This window comes from Taudactylus pleione, unplaced genomic scaffold, assembly GCF_031769625.1.
Source record: "Taudactylus pleione unplaced genomic scaffold, aTauple2 ptg000026l, whole genome shotgun sequence".
In the NCBI taxonomy this organism is placed as follows: domain Eukaryota; kingdom Metazoa; phylum Chordata; class Amphibia; order Anura; family Myobatrachidae; genus Taudactylus; species Taudactylus pleione.
This window is the reverse complement of record NW_028284428.1, coordinates 11,213,031-11,238,281: the sequence shown is the minus strand read 5'-3', so window position 1 is coordinate 11,238,281 and position 25,251 is coordinate 11,213,031. Positions and strand designations below refer to the sequence as shown.

Genomic DNA, 25,251 nt, shown 5'->3' with positions numbered 1-25,251 from the left:
TCTACCTACCCACTCCTACTTGAACCTTAAATTCCCAAACCTACCTATTCCTTCCTGAACCTGGTTCCCAATTACCCTATCCAGCCTGCACCTGAGTTTCAGCCTTTGTCACATCATTTCCGGATTACCCTGTATAGCCTCGTCCCAGCATTACCTGAATTCCCTTTAGCTATTTTCACATCACTCCAGTCCAGAGTCAAAGCCCAAGTTCTTCAGTTCAATCCACTTCACTACAGTCCGGAGTCAAGCCCAAGTTCTTCAGTTCAATCCACATTACTCCAGTCCGGAGTCAAGCCCAAGTTCTTCAGTTACCAGTTCCACTCTACTCCAGTCCGGAGTCAGAGTCAAGTTCCAAGTTCACCAGTTCAACTCAGCAAGTCTTCCTGTCGGTCCCAGTCTGGTTCCTCCAAGTTTTCTACTGGTTCCCAGTTCCTGTCATTTATCATCAAAGGCAGTTCTCACTGCCATATAAGTCTTTGCAATAGAGCTATCTACCTCATCTGTGATTCCTGTCATGCCGGTCTCCGCTGAATCCAGTTCATCACCTGAGTCCGGTAACTCTCAGACACCAAACGTGACACCATGTACCTCTGAAGGTGCATACACACGTAAAGATTTTCTGCCCAACCATCCAACTAGATGATTGGTTGGAATGAAAATCTGGTAACGTATGGGAGTAAATGATGATCAGCAATTTGCTCCTAAATGCCAGAAAACAGATGAAAATGGTCGTTAGACAAGTTTGTTAAATGTTTTATCTAAACAATTTGTTCAAACAACAGTTTTTGTCCATTTTCCGGCATTTGGGAGCAAATTGCTGATTGTCATGAGCTTTCATACCTTACCAGATTTTCATTCCAACCAATCAACTAGTTGGACAGAAAATCTTTACGTGTGTATGCACCTTAAGGCTAGTACCCAAATCGGGAAACTGACTCCAAAAATTAAATACAATTTACATTTCACTGGAACTTGCCAATAGCATTCCTCATTTGATATATTTGCCACACATAGTCAAAGTATCTATGTGGTATAAACAGTCATATAATTAGCACATGACTTCCTCAAATATACAAAAAATTATTTTAAAAAAAACACAGCAAATTGCTTTTCCCCCAAATTACCTGCTCTACATTTTACACAGACACACACGAGACCCCCATAGTGTGCATTTCAAAGAAAATGCTTTAAAATAACAGTAAGTCTTTGCTGGTCTCAGGATACAGTCATTAACATAGGACTATCTATGCAAGAATGTCCTAGAACAATCTATCTGCAAATAGCAAAGTCTTTTAAACCCAAAATACGAAAATACGTTTCTAAAAGTGTGCAGTCCATACATTTCCATCATTCTGTAACTGCTCACAATGCATTAAGTATAACACGTTAAAATATATTTAAACAATCCACTAGGATTTGCTAACACTGCTCTCAGAGCAGAGCAGCACATTAATTTAAATTAATCAGTTTATATTTTAATACATATACAAGGTGTGGCTATTAAATAACGAGACTGATGCTATCATTTATGTTTATTTATATTAAGTAAATTTTAACTCCGTTCCCCTTCCATACAGTGCATCCGGAAAGTATTCACAGCTCTTCACTTTTTCCACATTTTATGTTACAGCCTTATTCCAAAATGGAATAAATTAATTTTTGTCCTCAAAATTCTACACACAATACCCCATAATGACAACGTGTAAAAAGTTTTTTTGAGAATTTTTGCAAATTTAATAAAAAAACAAAAAACAAAACTAAGAACTCACAAGTTTCATCAAAGGTAATAACTTTATCTACAAAATGTGAATCTACTTGAATTTGTACAAATTTCTTTCTGCTGGGCAGTGAGAGCCTTGGAACCATCTTGCTGTAGCTCATTATCTGTCTGCTGTCTCAACAGCACAGTCGTTTTCTTCTTTACCTCAGTAACTGATGCAAAACGGGTTTCCTTGAGTACAGATTTTACTTTAGGGAAAAGAAAGAAGTCACACGGTGCTAGGTCTGGCAAGTATGGAGGGTGTTCTAGCACTGCTTTGCATATTAAATTTCATTACATGTCATATGCACCGTTTTTTTATTGCTTCTTGAAATTGTTTCTGATATCACAGTTTCATCTTGACCTTTGTACTTATCACAACATGTCTTGTGTGATGTCTTTACTAATGGTGATGTTGGATTGTGATGTTTGTGCTTCAATAAAAGATACAGTAAGTTTCAAAATAAATTGCCCTTAAAGGAAGCACACGCACTGGTTGTCATCGTCATACCATGTCGCTGGTGTTTTTCAAACGTCACTGGGTAACCAGCAGGGGCGTCTTAAGAGAGGAGGGAGCCCTGCACGGGGAATGCACACGGGTCCTCTCCTCTCTTAAGACGCCTCCTCTCTCCCCGGCGGCCGGCAGTCGACTAACGTGGCTGGCCGGCCACCGCAGAAGCAGTAGACTCTGGGCACTAGAGTGTGCCCAGAGTCTACTGTGAATGCGCAGAATACCGAAGAAACGGCCAGTTTTCGGTGTTCTGTGCAGCGCTGACACCTGACGTCGGACCACAGACACGGGAAGGTCTAAATAATATGGGTGCAGGGTATACGGTGCGGGGCACCCCTGGACACGGGGGACCGTGTACCCTGCACCCATTATAGATACGCCCCTGGTAACCAGCTTTAACAGAAGCGTGTGACATGGATATGAGTAAGCAGCAGATAGGTCATTATATAAAATTCACTAATTAACAGAATAAAAATAAGTAGTGTAGATATTTTTTTACCGTCTCGACGAAATCTTTTGTAAAACATGTGAATGTTATTGTTGTTCTGACCTGTTTCATAGAAGAATAAAAAAGGAAATGATTAGATTTTGATCGATGAGCTAGATTTTTGCATATTGTTTTTTTTTTTCTTTAGTAAAAATTATTTAGGCTGACCATTTAAGAAAAAAAAAGAAGTCATAAAGCAGATGAACCCTACACTCCTGCTGCAATGAGAAAATGTAAAAAAAATATGCTCTAATCTGAAATTCCATGGTCTTTATGTATTAGCAAATGTCTTATTTCACCTTTCCAAAACTCGACTACTTTTGTAAGGTTATCATAACAGGGGTGAATAGTGGAGGGGATTAATTCAGAGTACCCAGGCCTCCATTAGGAGTTTAGCAGTAAAGATTATGCTTGGCCCATCCAGATAATACACAGCAGAGCCGTAACTAGACTTTTTGGTGCCCTGTGCCAGAAAGAGCATTGGCGCCCCCTCATTTTTCAAAGGGACATAATGCACCCAAAAAAGGGGAATGGCCTCACGATGAAGGGCCAGGGAAGAGATAGGAGAGGCCAGGAGCTGCTGGGATGAAATAAGAGGAAGCTACAAGTGAGAATGATAATAAACAGAAATTTGACAGGCTCAAACAGCGCCCCCTGACCTGTGGTGCCCTGTGCCAAGGCACCGGCCGCACTACCCTAGCTACGGTCCTGATATACAACATTACCTGAACCAGATTATCGGTTGGGTAAAGCGACTGTGTGGAACAAGCATCCCTTCATGGGGGACTGGGAAAGGAAGTATATTAATCTACAGTATTTTAATAGTCTACATGGTCATACCCCTCCAGGCTGCACAAAAAAAAAAAAAACTTAAGCTGCACATGCAGGCTGGGCGACTGGGATAGTAACCAACAGCTTTCTGTTGGTCCATGCAGCCACACACCCCCTAAGCATACTTGCCGACATTCACCTTCCTCCTTCCGGGAGGGAGCTGAATGCCTGCATTCTGTGGGGGGCGTCGCCGGACTGTGATGCCGATTTGGGGGCGGGGCTGGGGGCGTGACCGCCCGATCGCGTCATCGTGGCCCCACCCCCTCTTCACAATGCCGGAAAAAAGGCATTGTAAAGCAGGGGGCGGAGCATCGATGACGCGATTCAGCGCGAATCGCGTCATCGGGCCCCCCGGCAGCGGGGGTTTTTACTAGTAGTCTGGGGGGGTAGGCGGCAGCCGGGAGGCTTGCCTGCCTTTCCGGGGGGTCGGGAGCGGCACCCGATATTCGGGAGGCTCCCGACCAAATCGGGAGGGTAGGCAAGCCAGCCCCTACGGTGTGTATGCATCACTGACTCTTGATGAAATTGCACATGCAGTCGAGAGTGATTAAGTCTCTGCGGTGCGAAGCCTATTATTGGATTATTATCCTTTACTTGTAAAGCACTGCCATATTATGCAGTGCTGCACATTGAGGGCACTAGTGGAATCACAACTACTGCAGGGGTGCGGCTCCTACAGGGCCCGGAAGCGGCGCAGTGAAGTCCCATTTGAACAGTGAACCAGAGACGCTCTCCTCTCTCAAAATTTTGCTATGGTGTCTGGCAGCGTGATTTTCAGCTCCCGATTGAGGAGCTAAGACACAAAAATATTACATATAACACATACTTGTCTACTTTTGAAAAAGCATTTCAGGGAGATTGTGAAAGCAGCACTATGAGAGTGGTGGTAAAGTGGACTGTACTGCTACATCTGGGAGGCGTGTCAAAACACTGACTTACATCCAAATGTAAATGAGCCCCAAGTTAGCAAGATCTACTTGTTGATGAAAACACACTGATACTTTTCAGAAATTGCCTGTAGCCATAGGGATCATTGTGTCAATGGAGGGATATGATGCTAATGATCACATTTGAATGTACATATCTTTTTTTTCTTTTATATAGCAGCTTCATAATGGGGGTAAGGTGCAATCAGGGAGATCGCTAGCCTCTTCAGGGAGTCAGGGAGATTGCTACTATTTCAGGGAGTCTTCCTGGTAATCAGGGAGAGTTGGCAAGTATGATATACAGTAACAACATGAAATAGAATAAGCCTACAACCTAAGAGACTTGTGTAAGACTTGATACATAAGATAACAGAATAACAATTGTAGTTGTTGGTAAGTAAAGTGTACGTGGCTACGCTAAAGCAGAAGCATGATCAGCCACCAGTATTAAAGTAGAGTTAAGTGCAGCTACCAGTGGTATGGTTGTAATGAGAAGACAGTGGAAGGGTGAAGATAGTGAGATGCAGACAACCATAAATGTCCTCATTCATATTAACATCTCTCCTAACATTTGGGAAGGGGGGAGGAGGAATATTGTACAAAAGACGGCATAGCACACTCTAGTCGTGTATTATTTTGGGAGCGTGGCCATTCATGGAACCATTCATCACTGTGCAGAGCAGCAGTATGGGACCGTTCCCTCCTACCCCCCCTCAGAACAATGCAGCCCATTGTGGGTGGGATAGTGTCTGAAAAGTGGGACTGTCCCACCAAAATGGGGATAGTTGGGTTAACTGAACCTTCTTCTTTTGGCTAAGGAGAAAGCTTTTGTGTTGCTCGGGCACTCTTACGGTGGTCCACCAGCTAGTAGGAGCTGAGCGACCAGTTTATTTGTTTTGTATCATGCATAAAGACTCAAGACATTTCTTCCACATTGGAGAAGTTTTAGCGGCAGCTGCTGTCACCAAGGAGACCGCAGAGATCAGCAAAGGATGAACAGGAGTTACAACAGACATGATCGCTGAATTCATTGGGTGCAGCAGCTGAGCTGAGCTGATATTCCAGCAGATCGTCAGAGCAATTATGACCTTGTCGTGATGAAATTCCTCTGTACTAATCTGTAATTTCCCACTACTACTCTATGGACTTGCACATACCATCTCTTCAGGTGATAAGAAAAAATATATTACCAAAACATTGTTTTAGCATTATTTTGTAAGGTTTGGCGGTGGTTTTGCTATCTGAAGATTTACTAAGGCCAAAACCACTGCAAACCTGACGTCAAAACACATTTTAAAATAGAATAGAACAGGGCTGTCATTTAGAAACCGCTGCAAAACCACCACCAAACCCCCGGGGTTTAGAACAGAATAGAACCCGCCATCAAACTGCCACCAAACTGCCGGGGTTTAGAACCCGCCGTTTAGTACATTTTGCCCACTGACTTATCAAGCAGGGGTTTTGAAAGCCACCATAAAACAGCCAGCAAACCTGCCTTAAGAAATGACTAGCCTCTGACAGGTGTGTTTGCTGAAACAGCAGGTAAATTAATTGATTTTTACAGGAATTTAATACAATTGGACCATGGAGGATGTTTCTCATCAGACATGACTTTGACAGAAAAAAACAATTAAAATAAGTAAAAAAAACCACACAATGACACTACACTCACATACACAAAAAAAATCACACACAGGACTTTGAAAGAAAAAGATTATATGGAAAACACACCTCAATCAGACAATATACAGAAGAAGAAACAAGACAACTTATTAAAAAAATTAGCAATCAATTTATATATTTCTTCCAGGGCTGTAACTAGGTGTGTGCGAGCAGTGCGGCCGCATCAAGCGCCCTGTAGCCAGAATCTCTGCATATACGGCTGCCATTACAGCCCCCCAAAGCATCCTGAGGATGCTCCAGGCACTGCGGTAATTCCTGGCGTTTGTGGCCACGCCCCCTCCGTATGACGTCACACAGAGGGGGTGCAGGGACCACTGGGTACGGCTCGGATATTTCCTTATACATTCCTACAACTTCTTCCTTCTCCATCTCCACTCTTAACAATTTGACAAAGTGATAGTAGCCAGCTGTCTGTTTCTATGATGTCAGATGAATGTTGTTTCTGCAAAAGTACCATTAAATGAATATGAATAGAATAGCTTCTAATTCACTGTGGCCTGTTTATATGATATAAATTGAATGCTGCTTTCTATAACAAATAGAGTAGCACAAATAAATGAATATGAATAGAATAGATTCCATTCCACAGTGGTCTGTTTCTTTGATGTCAATTGAATATTGTTTCTAGAAAAGCACTAATAAATTAATATGAATAGAACAGCTTCTAGTTTGCAGTGGTTTCAATAGAAACCACAGTGAAATAGAATAGAAACCACTGCCAAATAGAACAATTCACGGAGGGTTGTCATTTAGAAACGCCAGGGATCAACGAGGGTTTCAGTTTAGACATCAAGTTTAGTAGATGCTGTCAAGTAGAAAAAGAAACAGCCGGCAAGTATCTAAATGTCATCAAAACCGTCGCTTAGTAAATTTAACCCATTGTCTCTGTATTATGTAATGCACTAAAACTTAAATTTGAATACATTTTAATATAAGAAAAAAAATAGTTTTGACTGCACAAGGTAGCTTTTCTAATAAGAACCTTTAGGTGAGAGGGTATCCCACTTTTCATCATTTAATTTAAGTTTACAATAAAGATGGCTAAATAGTTACAATAAGTGGCTAATCTAGTTAATGTTGCCAAAATGCCGATTACCAGTCAATAATATTCTATAATCTGTCAGTGGTTTACACAATGCTTTTAACTGATTTATCTTTCTCTCTAATTTATATCTCCCACCAATTAGGTAAGGGTTCTTTGCTGATAAAATGGTATACACCAGCCTAGAAACACCCCCTTATGTTCCAGCTCAGAGTCCTCCCCTTATGTTACATTCCAAAACCCCCCTTGTGTTATTTACCTCTCCTGGTCCTGTCTCTGGAGCCTACCCGTCTGCTGCTATATCCGGAAGTATGTAAATGCTTTAACCACTTAACTGACTTTTTTTTTTTCTGGCAAAACCGATCAGAAATTGCTGGGTCCACAGGAGAGTCCGGGGAGTCAGATAGTAATCATTCTCCACATATGTAGAACAGATTTCCTCTTCAAAAACACAGCAGGGTGATCGCACCTTCTCAGCTGAAGCACAGTTGGCTGCGTACACATCCCACGTCAGTTAAGTGGTTAAGTGTAGTGTTCACGCTAGACTGTTTTAGCCCTGCTCGATTTTTAAAGGGTAAAATGCACCCTGCCCCTTTTTAGCAGTGCCCTGCTAAAACAGCCTGGCCGCAGCCGTTTTTCCGCCATGTGAATAGATGCCGTGTGCATGCGTAACTAGTACTTTGGGGGCCACATAGCAAGATCTTAAAAGGGGACCCCTGGAGATAAGAAAAAACATATTTACCCCAACACAGAGCCCATTCATGTTATGCCACACAGAGCCCATTCAGGTTATGCCTCACAGTAGTACCCCTTAAACACATTATGCCACGCAGTAATAATGTCCCTTATACATTATGCCACACAGTAATGCCCTTTACACATTATACCACACAGTAATGCCCTTTACAGATTATGACCACATAGTAGTGGTGCCCAATATGACACATTATTCCACACAATAGTAGTACCCTTTACACTTTATGCCATACAGTAATGTAATCAGCTGGCGGGCCGGCACCAAATCAACACTGCTGACACACGGGCCCCCCTTTGCGGCCCTGACTGGACTGGCCCACCTTGGCAACGGGCCACAGAGGCAGCTCGGGCACCATAGCAGCCGCACGCACCCCTTGCACCCACAGTAGTTACTATTTAAGATCATTGGAATGGGGCAATAGGCAAGGACAATGTAAACAAAGATAGGCTGCAGGTGTACTTCAGGGTCCAGTCTTCAACCCGGGCAACGCCGGGTATCCCAACTAGTGTTTAATATGAGTGCAATCAAAAAAGGTGAGGAGTTGAAGACTTAAATACTTTACATGCGTTATGGACTTCAATATACAAATGACAGTGGAAAATGCAACTGCTACCCCCCCTCCCCCATTAACTTTTAAGCTATAGCACGCACTACTTATCCTCCTGTTTCTCCACTCACTCAGAGAGGTCTATAACCCCTGTATTTTGTAATTCACTTCCTCTGCTTTACAGGAAGGCATACATCCTTTTCCTCCCCACAATAAAACTTCACTTCTCCAGAGACTGGATGTCATCCCTATACTGATTATGAGATGCATTTTGCATGTGTTTGTCTTGCTGTACTTAAGGTGCATATCCACTACACAATGAAAGAACGATTGAACAATAACGACATCGTTATCGTAGAATTGTTCCTTGTATTGTGCAGTGGATAATGTGCCACACTGAACGATATGTCCTCCCTCATCCCCAACCATGTACAACCTAATCGGCAGCTTGGACTGCATGTTCAGGTGATGACAGATGACGACAACAACCAGCGGGAGTGCGCTTCGCTGGTTGTTGCCGGCATAATTACTGCACGATTAATGAACGATTGAACGATAATGATGGATATGCACGGTTAGAAATTGCTCAAGTAGTAAAATGCTATAAAACGTACAAAAGAGATACATGCAATAAAGAAGACCCTAAATTAAACAGCATTTTAGGGAAATAATTGAAACTAATCAATCAACAAAAGGACTAATTCTAAATTTTGGTTGACAACTTATATTACTAAAAGAACCCAAACACATCCACCATTAGCTGTTAACTGTGAAGGAAGTGTGCAGTTTTCCCAGAGCAACAGCAGGGACTGCTGGTAATCAGTAAAGCTGCATACAAACACACAACGATTTTTTGAACGATTATCGTTAAACAATATCGTTTAACGATAATCGTTTGAAAAAAATCGTTCACTTTCTGAGTCAAACGATGAACGATAATTGTTCATGCACGTTCACGTTTGTAGTTTGTAGTTCAGTCAGACTTGTCAACTCAATGATTTTTATTGAGGGAATATGCAAAATTCGTTTGTAGTTCATTACACTTTAAAAATCTGACAGAAAATCGTTCAGAAAATCGTTGGTAACAAAATCGTTGTGTGTGTATGCAGCTTTAGTTTTAATGATTATTTCCTAGATTCAAAAACAATAATTCATAAAAATAAAAATGACTAATGGAAGAGTTCAACTAAACAGTTTTATTTCATTTAGGAACCAAAAGAAAGCAAGTGTGACAAATATGGAATGATTATAGAAGCATATACCAATTTTCAGTTCTTTGAAAAAAATGTAGCCCACTGATGGTCATTTACAAAGTGGAAAAAATGCAGCGACAGCACCAGGCAATATTTGCACATATTTCGCCACATAAGCACGCAGATCGAGCATGCATATCCGCAAGCAATATGAGGTGTGGGTATTAAATAACGAGAGTGATGCTGTAATTTATGTTTAATTATATTAAGTACATTTTAACTGTTCCCCTTCTATGCACTCCCCTTCTGCATCCACACACCACTGCATTCCTATTTTCCATTGGTCAGGGCCGAAACTAGGAATTTTGTCACCTTGGGCAAGACAGTAATTTGGAGCCCCCCCCTGTTAATTCCCCCATAGTAATGCCCCGTGCAGCAGTGCCCCTATAGTAATGCCCCCTTCAGCAATGCATCTACAGTCATGCCCCTGTAGTAGTGCCCATATAGAAATGCCCCATAGTAATGTACCTGTAGTAGTGCCCCTGTAGTAGTGCCCATATGGTAATGCTCCCATAGAAATGCCCCTGTAGTAGTGCCCATATGGTAATGCTCCCATAGTAATGCCCCTGTAGTATTGCCCATATAGTAATGGCCCCATAGTAATGCCCCTGTAGTAGTGCCCATATAGTAATGCCCCCATAGTAATGCCCCTGTAGTAGTGCCCATATAGTAATGCCCCCATAGTAATGGCCATATAGTAATGCTCCTCAGAACTATGGGAGAGACGCCATGACGTCTCTCCCATAGTGCTCATGGGGAGAGCTGGAAACTGGAGTTCAGGAGAGAACTCCAGCCTCCGGCTACCGCAGCGCTGCAGAGAAGGAGCTGGGCGCCCGCTGGTAATAAAATCTCAGCCGGCGTCTGGCTTGGAGCTTCCCTGCGGCACCGAGCTGGAGGACACTGGTGGCGGATGCAGCAGCGCACCCGTTGCACATGCACCTCCAGGCCCCCCCCCTAGTTGCGGCCCTGCATTGGTCAAAGAAATGCTGTAGCTCATTATCTGTCAGCTGTCTCAACAGCACAGTCGTTTTCTTCTTTACCTCAGTAACTGATGCAAAATGGGTTTCCTTGAATACAGATTTGGCTTTAGGGGAAAGAAAACAGTCACACGGTGCTAGGTCTGGCAAGATGGAGGGTGTTCTAGCACTGCAATCTGTTGCTGCCTAATAGTTTCTGTGTCGATATTTACCATTCCTGCTATCATTCGGATGCTGAGTCCAAGGTCGATCTGAACAATGTTCTACATTTTTTTCCACATTCTCATTTGTTTTTTAATGTGCAAGGCTTTCCAGAACGTTCATCATCTTTGACATCCTCACGACCATCACTAAATGTTTTGTGGCACTCAAATACACGAGCACATAACATACAATCTGCACGGTAAGCCACGGTAAGCATACGGAAAGATTCGGTGGGCGCTTTGTTTATCTCACCAAGTATGGTTTATTGTTTTTTTAAATGCAGGCCCGTATTCAATTAGTCGCGATAATTTCACCGCTGACGGTGGAATCTTGTTTCCGCCTAGATCGCGTGTTTTAGGTGCGGAAACTTGATCGCGCGCAACCCCGCGATTCACCCTATTCAATTCCAAAGGATGCGAAAACGCATCCCGGCGAAACACAAAGAGGCGGAAAGTGCTGGCAGAAATGGGGAAATCAGCTTACGCCCCCCAAAAGATGCAGTAACATTGGGGATCAATATAGATGTCCCCGATTAGGCCTATTAGAGGCACTTAAGTGCTGTCAATTGCTTAAAAATAGCGTCTTTGCACAAGTGGTGAAGAATAGCATTTAGCAATTTTTGGGGGTGAAAATAAGTAGTCCTGTCAAATTTAGGGTACTTAAAAATGGGTGCAAGCATAGTTAAAAGTCGCTAAATTGTTGTTTTAAAATACGTAAAAAACACACCTTCAGCAAGCACCTGCAACCAAAAAAAAACCTCCCCCATACTTGCAGTATCATAAAAAGTCTATTACGCTACTTTTTATGTTTGTACCCCAACTTTGTACTTTTTTGCCCCCCTATTTCAAAGTAATTTTTTTGGGTGTTCCATACTGTTTTTTTATGGGATTTTTTGACGCAGTCATGTTGTGGGGGACTGTGGAAAGGGTGCTCAGTGGTTTCATCACCTTTGCACCCCAAAACCGCAATTCTGCACTTTTTTTCCACCTACTTTCAAAGACTAATCTTTTCCGCTTATTACATTGCATTGACTTTCTGTGTACGCAAAAAGTCGTTGCAATTGAGTGTAAAGTTTCCGCCTAGCGAAATGATGTCATCCGCTATACTTTTCCGCAGATTCCGACTTTTCGCGTCTAATTGAATACGGGCCACAGTCTCATTATTTAATAGCCACACCTCGTATTGTGCAATCTGTTTGATGTGCACATATGAGCTCAGGATTATTTGAATACTTTGGATATACCTGCCAAATGGAAAAACAGACGACAATTTTGATCCAAACAATATTTTTTAGACAAAGCCACTCATCATTTACTGCTACAGCCACTGAGCAAAATCTTAAAAGCCATTACACAAATAGAGCATGCACTGTGCAATAATATAGGTGTATTTCACCCTCCACACCAATATCCGGTTTGCAAATTACCCAATGGCAGTCTTTACATGCACGGAGATTGTAGCTGCTAAAAGTGGCTAGGTAAGCAATAATTGGTTATGTTATGTGAATAAACTGTAATTTCTACAAATTGTTATTATGTGATAAATTTACAACAAACATTTGAAATTTGAAACTTACCAGAATTTGAGATTTCTGAGTTCTTATTTGCTGTAGTAAAGAGAAAAAAAAATGGTTTCAGTTGCATTGAATATAAGACCCGTCTTCCACAATAAAGAATAACACACAGTTACCACAAGAGGGCAGTATTTGCTTTATGTTATCTCCACTTTTATACTAGATTACAACAAACCTTATATTTAATAGTATTCAGGCAGGGGCATTTCAAGAGAGGAGGGTGCCCATGTGCAGTCTCCGTCCGGGGCCCCCGCCTCTCTTTCCGGTATGCGGCAACGTACTGAGCGCAACGCTGCAGCGGTTAACTCTGGGCATAGTCTGTGCCTAGAGTCTACAGCGCATGCGCTGGTCACCGGGAAAATGGCGCTGCCGCCATTTTCATGGTGTTTTCCATACTGCGCATGCGCAAAATGCCGGGAAAATGGCAGCGGCGGACAATTTTTCAGGCGGTTTTTACAGCACTGACACCGGCGCCGACGTGGGACTCCGGATGTATTGGTATAATATGGGTGCAGGGTGTGTGGTGTGGGCCCCCATGGACCCAGGGACCTGTGTGCACCGCACAAACTGCACTCATTATAAATATGCCCCTGTATTCATTAGCTGGCAGTTATAAAGTAGCTTGGTGCCTTAAGATGTTTAGGACAACAAAACGACAGATAGATAGAACTATACTTTCCCATATAATAACCCAAATCGTTACTGTACAGTGTTTCAAAATAACAAATCTACTAATACTGTTTTTGGTAGGGGCGGTTTTCTATAAGTTTTCCTGACAACTGGCATGTATATTTTAGATTGCAGCGATAAAGTGTTGGGTAACAAAAAACTCTGGGGTTGATGAATATCAAGCCCTCTAAAAGACTGGAGAGATGGACAAAATGAAAAGTTAACCATAGCAACCAATCAGCTCCTAGCTATCATTTATCTAGTACATTCTATAAAATGGTAGAGAGAAGCTGATTGGTTGCTATGGGCAACGTCTCCACTCTTAAGAAAGCTTGATACACCTCCTCCTATATCTTATATGATCCCTCATTTGCCGATATGCTAATGAAGTTCATTATTTCTATAAAGACATCCCCTCAGTGTGTCAGGTCTGCGCTGACTGATAGGGATAAGACAGTGTTTCTCTCCTGTACTCAAATATGACCTTAACTGTCCTGAATTAGGCAGTACAGTGTCGAGTGTCCTGACAGCCAGCAATTTTGTTTAGCCAGCAGGGACTGTTTAGAAGTATGTCCCACTGGCCTTGGTGAGCAGGCAGTGTGCACTTCTGCAACTGGTGCATACATAAATGTTATCAGGGAGGGGAGTGAATTTGGGGATGACTAGTTGCTTCAGAAACATTAGGAATCCCCCTCCCCCTAAAAGGAAACAGTACAGTATGCCGTAAAAGTATGCAGCAAAACCAACCTGTGTCACTTGATCACAACCCCTTTTCGTGTATGCCATGGTAGAGTGCACTTAATGTCTCAGGTCAGTGGTGTAACCCTCCATCACCAGGACACATAGCAAATTTATAAGATCTACAAATGTTTTTCTATTCTTCCTATATGAATTCAAAAGCAGGTGACCCAGTGGCCCCACAACCCTCCAAAACCGCAAAAACAGCTGTAGTCCCGCCACTGTCCTGGACCTGATCATTTGGCATTTGTTGGAACTTTAACAGTTCTGGAACCCTGGACCGTTTGCATGGCATCACCAAGATTGCCAACTCCAGGCTCTTACTTTTTCTTAAAAATAGATACAAAAATATAGTTTTCATGTCTAACACAAGGGAGCTCAACAGCGATCAGACAGAAGTAGCAGATTCAGTTCTGCGCGAGGTGCCTTTGAAAGCTGGCGTGACGTGCAGTTGCACCAATTTCCACATACTGTACTATGCTACAGAATCCTGCTTGTTTTCTGTATGCATATATATGGGGTGCGAGCTAAAACGAGCAAAATTTACCTGCTTACATATCCCACAATGTATTAGCTTATGAAGTTCAGTAGGAACCTCACTGCTAATTATAGGGCAACAGCATTTCTATAGTTGGCATTACAATGATCTTTACTGCTAGCAAGTAGGACAGTGATAAGAATAGCTTTGAAAAAGTTTTCCTTAATAAGCTAAAAATAATTAGCCACCAAAGCGCACACAAAATATTCTTTGCTAAACACCCCAGGAAACATAACCAAATGCTGGGGGGAAAAAAAGTAAACTCCGTTTATTTAGGCCTCACCATTTTCCAAGTGAGTCATTCAACCCCGGTCTGAAAAACATGAGTTTCCAGTTCTCTCTGTGATGTTGTCTGTCTAGGACTGACTTTTCAGCATACATAAGATATATTATGGTACTAGGAAGGTCCCAGAGGATGGAGACTAGACCAATATTATGGAGAGCAGTAAAGCAGCATTTGAACACCTTTATTTTTTTTTCTTAATAGTGGTAACAAAATTCCATTCAGGAAATTGAAACTCACACATTCTTGTGATAATTATTTCGTTTTATCCTTTAACTTGGCTTTATAATGTAAATAAATTTACAGGGAACCTGGACAAACTATAAAGTTAAGTGAAAGAGCCTCTATTTGACAGTAATAGCAAATTTCTTGGGCTAGGAAAACAGATTTATAGTCTTATCATGACAACATTGATAGATCAGCAATTTTGCCCAAAGTGCTTTTCACACGGGTCCTGATTTAATTTGTGGGAAGTAAGACCAACTCACGGTCACAAAAATATGCTTTGTTTTACAGCACAAGTGCAATAAAACAACGTGTAATTTTAAGCTAAACACAAATGGCACAGACTGCTACAGAATCTTGAGTGACGAGTAGTTGTGATGTCAGTCACTGGTGGCCTCTGCAACAAGTGTACGAGCGGACGGCTGACCGCCCGTACACACACCACGATGTGTAGATATATCTGCAGATATATCTGCCATCGGCTGTGCTGCCCAGCCGACGCAATGTCTGTGAATGATGTCATTCACAGATATATCGTCTGTACACACTGGCTGACGCGCACACGATATATCGGCCGTTCAATTGAACGGCCCATATGTCGGCCAGTGTGTACCCTGAATTAGGTAATGTACATGGATTATTTTTTCTCTCTCCTTGTATATAATCTGCAATGCTCTTCAGCAATGAGAGGGTTGCAACTCTAAAGATCATGCTAGGATGTCTAGTTGGGAATTCACTTAAAATCACATCAACTTTTAGATTACGCCAATTCCAATAACACTCTTCGTTATGTTCCAATAGGGATTATTTTACTTGACGGTGAAAGAAACACTGTGCTATCAGGGAAAACAGTCGGGAAGCCGATGGACGGAATCCCGACCACCGGCTTCTCGACTGTATAATCCCGGCAAGGGTTAAATGACAGACGTCGAAATCCTGACGCCTGTCATTTTCCCTACGCAGGGAGCCCGACACACGGCTTACCGATCGAAGGTTAGCATGGCAACGGGCGTGGACAGCCGCGCGGAGGGGGGGGGGGGGGGGGGAGGTTAGGTTTAGCGTTCCCGGGGGGGGGGGACTTAGGGCTAGGCACCCCCCCAGGAGGTTAGGTTTAGGCTAGTGGAAAGGGCGTTAGGGACCCCCGGGGGGAGGGTTAGGCACCCCCCCGGGGGACTTAGGTTTAGGCGGCGGGGAAGGGGGGCTAGGTTTAGGTATTTATAGGGGGGATTAGGGTTAGGCACTTAGGGGGAGGGTTACGGTTAGGCACCCCTAAGGGACGGTTAGGGGATAGAATAGGTTAGTAAGTACTTACCTTTCGACGATCGGGATTTTCACTGTTGCCATGCGTCCGGCGCTAAATCATACTGAATCCGCTATAAGCCCGTTGTATCTTTAACATAGTATGATCTACTAATCTTATGTCCTAAAGTAATCATCTACTAATCTTGTGTCATACTCATGTCATCATCCACTAATCTTATGTCATAATGTTATCTACTACTCTAATTTTATGTCATAATATTTCACAAGAATCCATTTCCTAATATACTGTACTTTTTCCTATCTTTACATAATTAACAATCATCTAGTCCACACCAAGAAAAAGCATAATCGTTTTTACTTTGGGCCAAAGTAATTTGCTACAGAGTACAAGTCCATGAGACAATACCGGGTAGAACCACCTTTAGCTGCAATATTTAAAAATATTTGTTTTCTTTATGGGTTTATCAGTTCTATTTACATTATATTTGAAGACTGTTTGCCCAATCCTACTAACAATACACTATTAGAAACACATACATCAGGGATATCCCTGAGGAGGTTGAACAGACTCATCTTGAACTCTACCTTAAAAAGCTTTTTGCCCAACTTTCTCCCGGAACCCCTGAGGATCATCTTCTCCTTGACCGATAATGCAATACTTCACAGCGAAAGAAGCTATTATGAGGGATGTTCGTAGACACAAAACAATAACCTTTGACAATGCTACTTTACAAATCTTCAATTATCTCCCCAATTACCCTGGTTAAGCGTAGAGAGCTCAAACCTATCATGACTCTGCTGCGCCAGATAGACATTAAATATCATTGGGGTATTCCCTTTCACATCCTGGTTTGGCTCCAAGATGCTTACGACGCGTTCCCTCAATGAATCTCAGGTCTTGCTCTCCAAACAGGTTGTTACCACTGGAGAAAACGAGTCTACTACTGCACCTTCTGTCCTTCAAAGATAATCCACAAATGCCAATGTTAGGCCTTTCACTCTTTCTTCTTTTTGCAATGCAATTTCATGTGTTTAGTTTAATCTACTGTTATTGTGCCTGTTATATGCAATCATTCTCAGTCATCACATCTCTCCTATAATTTTATAGCCTTTATTCTTAGGTTGCTCTCTGCCTTGTCCTGCTTCTCTGTTATGGTCACCTGGGTTGCCTTTTTGATAACCCTTATTGTGTTCTCTCATATTTCCCATATACCCACCACTTTTACCTTTTTGATTCCCATCAAATTTGGCTATTTCTCACTACCAAGATTCTAATTAATTTTAAAATTTTATGTGTGGTGGGCCCACTATTTGTGATGTATGTTGGAATAATTAATATATAATTGTCAGCTTATATCTGGTATATGGTTGTCACACCATTATATATTTTTATTTGAACCAATAGGGATATATTAAAATGTATTAAACCTTTAGCTGATTCAGCGCTTTCTTTTATATGAAAATTCTTCCACCGCTGCTGCCTGGTTGCTCCACATAATTGCTACTATTGTCCTCACTTCCAGCTTTCTACCTCAGGTTCCCCAAGAGGGGCCCACCCTGCCCTCTCCCCTCACACTCATTCCAATGCACCAACCAGCCATTTCGCCATGCCCCCACAGGACTCCTAGCCCTCGACCTGTGTGTTCTTTGGGTGCATAGTATCTCTCCCCACTGTCACCACTGTAGGTCTGCCAACAAACCACCTTACCCTTCCTCCCTTCCCGGTCCTTCTCCCAACCTCCTTTCCCTTCCCATTTGACCACGGTACCATTCAGCTCCCTATTTTACTCACTATGTTCTCTTTTTCCTCTCTTGCTAATTGCTCTTGCACTCTCTTCTCATCTCGCTGCCTCCGGGTTCTCTCCTTTAATGTAAAAGGGCATAATAGCCATCAGAAATGTGGTAAACTTTTTATCACCCTTAAGCTCCACATGGGCGATCTGGTCTTTTTACAGGAGACACACTTTCTCCACAATGCCCACCCCGAACTGCGCTCCAAATTGTACCCTGACACCTATCATGCCTGTAAGTTGACTGCTAAAAAACGTAGGGTGGCAACCCTGCTTGCCTGTCACCTGAAATTTCGAACTTGTAGACTCCCTTGCAGATAAAGAACAGTGGGTCTCATTCAGACCTGCTCGCGAGCGCAGGACGCTCGCAAGCAGGTCGATGGTCCCCAAATGCGCATGCGCACGACGCAGGGAACTCAGTCGTGCGCATGCGCGAGACCCGGATAGCGACAGCCAAGCTGTCGCTCCGGGTCTCACACCAAAGGCGTGCTGTCGATGGTGATTGACAGCACGCCCCCTTTGGTGGGCGTGCCAGGGGCGTGGCTGCCCAGACGAAGGCGTTCCCATGGGAAAGCCTACCGTCTGGGTCTGATAGAGCCAAAATCACTCCAGGGCTTGCGGCCACGAGATCCTACCACAGGGTCTCGTCGCAAGCCCGATGGTCGCGATGGTCTTGACCATCGCGACCATCATCATGGACGCTCGCATAAGCTGTGGGTGGTAACCCACAGCTATGCGAGCGTCCAAAAGGCCGCTCAAAATTTAAATATGACGGCCCTGATTCAGAGCGAGCGCTCTGGTCAGAGCATCCGGCTCTGAATCAGGGCCAGTGCTTTCTTATTTTGTAGCACCAAACTGGATTCTCTTCTTACCCGTATGCGCCAGGGGGAACTCATTGTAGCTGGAGACTGTTATGATCAACTCTCTAGACCAATCTACGCCTGCAGCCTCTGCTTCCCCTCAGCTGAACCTCTAACACACTAAATCTCTCCTTAGCCTCATGAATCCCAGCTTCTATGTGATTCTTGGAGAGTGAAGGAACCGTCCAACCGTGAATACACATACTTCTCCCCTCCCCATAACTTGTATTTCCGTATCGATATGGTCCTGTTCAGTCTTGAACTCACTCTACAACTTCAATCGGCCCAAGTCCACCCAATGGTCCATGCTCCTGTATCCAATGATCTTTTTGGCTTGCCCAACCACCCTCCCCCCAAGACATGGTGCCTTAACGACTCCCTAATACAATAATAATAAAGAATTGGTTTCTCTCCTTAAATCCCAGCTAGTAGAAAACTTTGAACTAAACGATCATCCAGATATTTACAGATCCACTCTTTGGATGGCCCACAAGGCCGTTATCTGGGGGCACATGCTCAGCATGGCTTCAAGGAAAAAGAAACACTAAGATGAATGAGCTGTCCATTAAGCTTCGGTCCTTGGAGGCCGAACACAAAGCGGCCCCTGACCTACCACTCTGGCTGACCTTCGTGAAACTACATCTAAAATTGACATAAACAATAGTCTGCGCTACCACTAAATATGATATGTATAGTGTATAAGGGCTTTATAAGAGCAGGAACAAAATAAAAAGGATATGACAGTAAAAAATTTATTTATTCAACCCACTTAGATTTCCCAACAAAGCACTTAAAAAATAAACATAAAATAAATAGTTTCAGCTGTATAATATAAATAAGAGACAATATAGCACATAAACATTTAGTAATGTCGCTGATCTCTAAAATCCATAATAGAAGCAATTCCTTTGCGCATGTTCTAAATAGAAAGCCTCTAGGATAATAACAATCATCACAAGAAGTCCGGCAGAAAATTGAATATAATGACCCATCCCAAATGTAAGACTTAGGCCCTCATTCAGAGCCGTACGCTCTGAGCAGAGCGCACGCTCTGCATGAGGGCCGGGCTCCATTTTCATGGAGCGTCCTCCTGGACGCTCGTATAGCTGTGGGTCACCACCCACAGGCTATACGAGCGTGCATTTTGATGGCCGCGATGGTCGTGACCATCGCGACCATCGAAATTGCGAGCCGGAGCCTGCGGTTGAGGTTTTCAACCGCAAGCTCCGGAGTGATTTTGGCTCTATCAGAGCCAAAATCACTCCCACTGACATCACTAGTGATGTCAGTGGGCCGGCTTCTGACGGGAGGCGTTCCCGTGGGAACGCCCCCGTCAGGGAGGCACGCCCCCGGCACGCCCACCAAAGGGGGCGTGCTGTCAATCAACATTGACAGCACGCCCCCTTTGATCGGACACAACGAGCGAAGGAAAGTCCTTCGCTCGTCGTGTCTGGCGCATGCGCACGACGGAGCTCCCTCCGTCGTGCGCATGCTCAGTGCAGACCATCGACCCACTTGCGAGCGGACAGCCGCTCGCGAGTGGGTCTGAATCAGGCCCTTAGTTCAATATGATCACAGGGTCACGCCAACATGTGTACTGACAGCATTCACATCTGGTATTGTTTGACGTCAATATCCAGATATATGCACATTGATTGACTTTTAAGCTGCCGAGTCTCCTCCTATATAGAGAGGAGAGAGAAGAGTCGCACGTATATACTGGTATTTAAAAAAATATCACTCACGGATCAACCTTTGTAAGTGTATATATTAAGTATTCAGAGTGCTCTCAAACCTCTCTTTGACCTGCGGCAATAGTAAGTTTAGCAAAGCTTTGATGCAGAATGAAAAATAGCCGGTCCATCAGGCATGCAACTTCAGCCACACTCAGTACATGTCTCCCCGATATCAAGACCGCGTAAATCAGCTGTTTTGTCCTGTACTCACGGGAAACTTGTAGGATGTTGTGGGGGCCCCCTTAGTTGTAGTATCCAGAGTCCCGTTTAGTTAGCCGGAGAGTTTGAGGCTGGACAAATACTGCCGATCCACTTAACGTTCAACGTGAATGAGGCATAGATCAATGCAGCATTGTAACAGTATGTCAGAATAGTGTCTTGGTGTTTAATAAAAAATCATCATAGTATGTGCTCAGAGACAAATACTGTGTGTGTGTGTGTGTATATATATATATATATATATATATATATATATATACACATACATACATACATACACACACACAGTCAGGTGCATAAATATTGGGACATTGACAGAATTTTCATATTTTGGCCTCTATTCACCACCACAATGGCTTTGAAATTAAACATACAAGATGTGCTTTAACTGCAGAATTTCAGATTTAATTTGAGGGTAATTACATCCAAGTCAGGTGAACGGTGTAGGAATTACAACGGTTTCTGTATGTGCCTCACACTTTTTAAGGGGACAAAAGTAATGTGACAAACTAAACAATCCTAAATCTAACTTTCACTTTTTAATACTCTGTTGCAAATCCTTTGCAGGCAATTACAGCCTGAAGTCTGGAACACATAGACATCACAAGACGCTGGGTTTCATCCCTGGTGATGCTCTGCCAGGCCTCTACTGCAAATGTCTTCAGTTCCTGCTTGTTCTTGGGGCATTTTCCCTTCAGTTTTGTCTTCATCAAGTGAAATGCATGCTCAATCGGATTCAGGTCAGGGGATTGACTTGGCCATTGCATAACATTCCACTTTTTACCCTTAAAAAGCTCTTTGGTTGCTTTTGCAGTATGTTTCGGGTCATTGTCCATCTGCACTGTGAAGCGCCGTCCAATGAGTTCTGAAGCATTTGACTGAGTATGAGCATATAATATTGCCCGAAACACTTCAGAATTCATTCTGCTGCTTTTGTCAGCAGTCACATCATCAATAAATACAAGGGAACCAGTTCCATTGGCAGCCATACATGCCCACGCCATGACACTACCACCACCATGCTTCACTGATGAGGTGGTATGTTTTGGATCATGAGCAGTTCCTTTCCTTCTCTATACTCTTCTTTCCCATCACTCTGGTACAAGTTGATCTTTGTCTCATCTGTCCATAGGATGTTGTTCCAGAACTGTAATGGCTTTTTTAGATGTTGTTTGGCAAACTCTAATCTGGTCTTCCTGTTTTGTGGCTCACCAATGGTTTACATCTTGTGGTGAACCCTCTATATACACTCTTGTGAAGTATTCTCTTGATTGTTGACTTTGACACATATACACCTACCTCCTGGAGAGTGTTCTTGATTTGGCCAACTGTTGTGAAGGGTTTTTTCTTCACCAGGGAAATAATTCTTCTGTCATCCACCACAGTTGTTTTCCATGGTCTTCCGGGTCTTTTGGTGATGCTGAGCTCTCCGGTGCGTTCTTTCTTTTTAAGAATGTTCCAAACAGTTGATTTGGCCACACCTAATGTTTTTGCTATCTCTCTGATGGGTTTGTTTGGATTTTTCAGCCTAATGATGGCTTGCTTCACTGATAGTGACAGCTCTTTGGATCTCATATTGAGAGTCGACAGCAACTGATTCCAAATGCAAATGTCACACCTAGAATCAATTCCAGACCTTTTACTTGCTTAATTGATAATGAAATAACGAGGGAATAGCCCACACCTGTCCATGAAATAGCTTTTGAGTTGATAGTCCCATTACTTTTGGCCCCTTAAAAAGTGGGAGGCACATATAGAAACCGTTGTAATTCCTACACCGTTCACCTGATTTGGATGTAATTACCCTCAAATTAAAACTGAAAGTCTGCAGTTAAAGCACATCTTGTTTGTTTAATTTCAAAGCCATTGTGGTGGTGAATAGAGGCCGAAATATGAAAATTCTGTCAATGTCCCAATATTTATGCACCTGACTGTGTATATATATATATATGTAGAGAATGGTAAAATTCTCACCAAAATGTTCAGAAAGGTTGTCGATATCTATAATTTTCTTAGTTTTCACAGTTTACACCATGATCCCTGGAATCAGAATATTTCCCATGGGCAACTGAGGAGGATACGTCGAAACTGTACAAGTGATAATGTATTTGAAAGTCAGGCCTCTGGAATCTTTTAAAGAGAGGATTTCCCTCCTGACTTCAGCATTAGGGAAAACTAGATCATTTGATAGGAATGACTTATTAGATATAAGACCAAGAGATACTTTTCAGACGGTCCTAAATTTATATCTAAATTAGGGATGTGCAGGCTCGGTTCTACTCGGTTCCGTTCGGTTCTTTTTACCGAATCTTATTGGCTATCCAAAACTCGTGACAGCTGAAACCCAATAAGATCCGGTAAAAAGAACCGAACGGAACCGAGTAGAACCGAGCCTGCACATCCCTAATCTAAATACAATTGTTTGAATAAAATTAGGAGAATTGTATCCTCGAATTCTCCAATCCGAATGTCAGATAATGTGTTGAAAGACAACATTCCAGCTGATCCATCTGTAATTTTTAGAAAGGCGGATAATTTAAGAGATATATTGTACAGGCACCCAGCCTTTTTAGAAGGCAACCAGTAGATAATGACAAGAAGTCAACTATGGGAGGCTGGTTACAAAATAAACCCAAGGGATGCTTTAAGTGTGGACACTCCTCCTGTATTACCTGTGATTATATTTCAAATCGATGTAATAAGGTTTTATCAAACAACTGAAATGAGAAATTCCCTATAAAAAGTTTCATTAACTGTAATACGTCATATGTAGTGATTATGTTGGGAGTGCACCTGTGGCACCCAATATATTGGTAGAACTATCAGGCCGCTCAGGTGTAGATTTTTAGAACATAGGATACATATAATGAAAAGTAATAACATGCATAGTGCCTCGAGACACTTTACATCTACGCATCACTCTAATCCCAGGGACATTAAGGTGACCAGTATAGAATATATTCCATCAACTGAGAGAGGAGGTGATAGATTCTCCAAACTCTGATTGAAAGAGAATTATTGGATCCAAAAAATGGGTACTTTATCTCCCGATGGGCTTAATGAACACATTGAGATGGACTTTTAGGTTTTAGGCAAATACTGATGACCTCCTATTATACCACCCGTTCTATGTTGTGTGAACAATGTCCTTGTTAGATAGGCCTATCTGACAGGTGTGTGCACGTTTGGGGTGAGGGTGGGATGTGTTGTCGAAGACCCTCTGTCAGGAGGGACCTGGTGATTATCCTCCTATCTGCATTCCAGGCGTGTTATACATCATGTTCTGACAGTACGTTATATTTATATTTCTGTATTGTTAGATGTTTACGGGAGTATGGAGATGGATTATTGGGGTATATGGTGATACTGATAGTCTCCTAATTTAGTATCAATAATGTGCTAGGTGATTAGGTTAGGGAGGTTACATTGTCATGGTGCAAATACAGGGGTGTGGGGGTGTGAAGTGACATCGGAGACTCTGTGACAGGAGGGATCTGATGTCAATTTTCCAAACAGCACCTTTTTTGTTTAGAAACATCATGTTTCATTATATGATTGTTATATTTTATGATGGTTTTGAGCGCTTTCTAGATTATATATAGACGGTCTTTTGGGACATGTAGAGATACTGATGATTTTAAACCTTCTCGTCTTCAAATGCTCCTGTATTAAGGGAAATTTGTCATGAGTTGTATGAATTGGGGGGCAGGCGATGTGTTACATCGGGGACTATCTGTCAGAAGGGATCCAAGTTATTTTTTATTGTCATATTTATATATATTTATATTTACATTGCTCCTATTTTGCATTGTTGGTATATGCAATGATTTTGAGTCCGACTAGATCTTTCCATTACTTTATTACTAGACACGAACAATCGATTGAACCTTAGGATATTGGGATCACTGAGAATATATTGTTTATGTTCCATCATACGATTTTGAGTCTAATTATACTCCTTTATTATTCTACTATCAGATACAATTATGTGATTGATCTTTAGGATATGAAGAATACTGAGAACGTATATTTATTTTGAATTAGAACTTTATATTTCATTGTTGTAATTTACCTGAACAAACCTACTATAGGTTTAATTGGTCCTATAGGATGATTTTTTCTATTTCTTGGGAAACATATAGATTGTTGTTTTAATAACACATACATATGTCTCTATGAGCACATACTACGATGATTTCTTTAAATTAAACACCAATTTACCAGGGGTTATGAATAAGTCACCCCGCTGTAAATATGATCAGCGTTTTGAGCCTTACTTATAGTTTACATGTGTTTGAGATGTATAAGTGTATAGTATTAGAGCAGTGATTTTCAACCTTTTTCAACTCGAGGCACACTAGGCAAGATTTTAAAATTGCC

The 25,251-nt window shown here is 42.3% G+C and overlaps 1 protein-coding gene across 6 annotated transcripts in view; it reads right to left on the bottom strand.

Moving 5' to 3' along the window:
- Positions 1–25,251, bottom strand: part of ADGRG2 (adhesion G protein-coupled receptor G2) — a 278,970-nt gene that overhangs the window by 157,945 nt on the left and 95,774 nt on the right. For 5 of the 6 annotated variants that reach the window (XM_088451625.1, XM_088451627.1, XM_088451628.1 and 2 more), the window contains 2 exons: positions 12,554–12,583; positions 2,770–2,820 (listed from right to left, as the gene is read on the bottom strand). In XM_088451625.1, coding sequence (XP_088307751.1) covers positions 2,770–2,820; positions 12,554–12,583 — 81 coding nt within the window. The remainder of the gene's footprint in view (positions 1–2,769; positions 2,821–12,553; positions 12,584–25,251) is intronic. The other variant, XM_088451629.1, reaches the window with a different exon arrangement.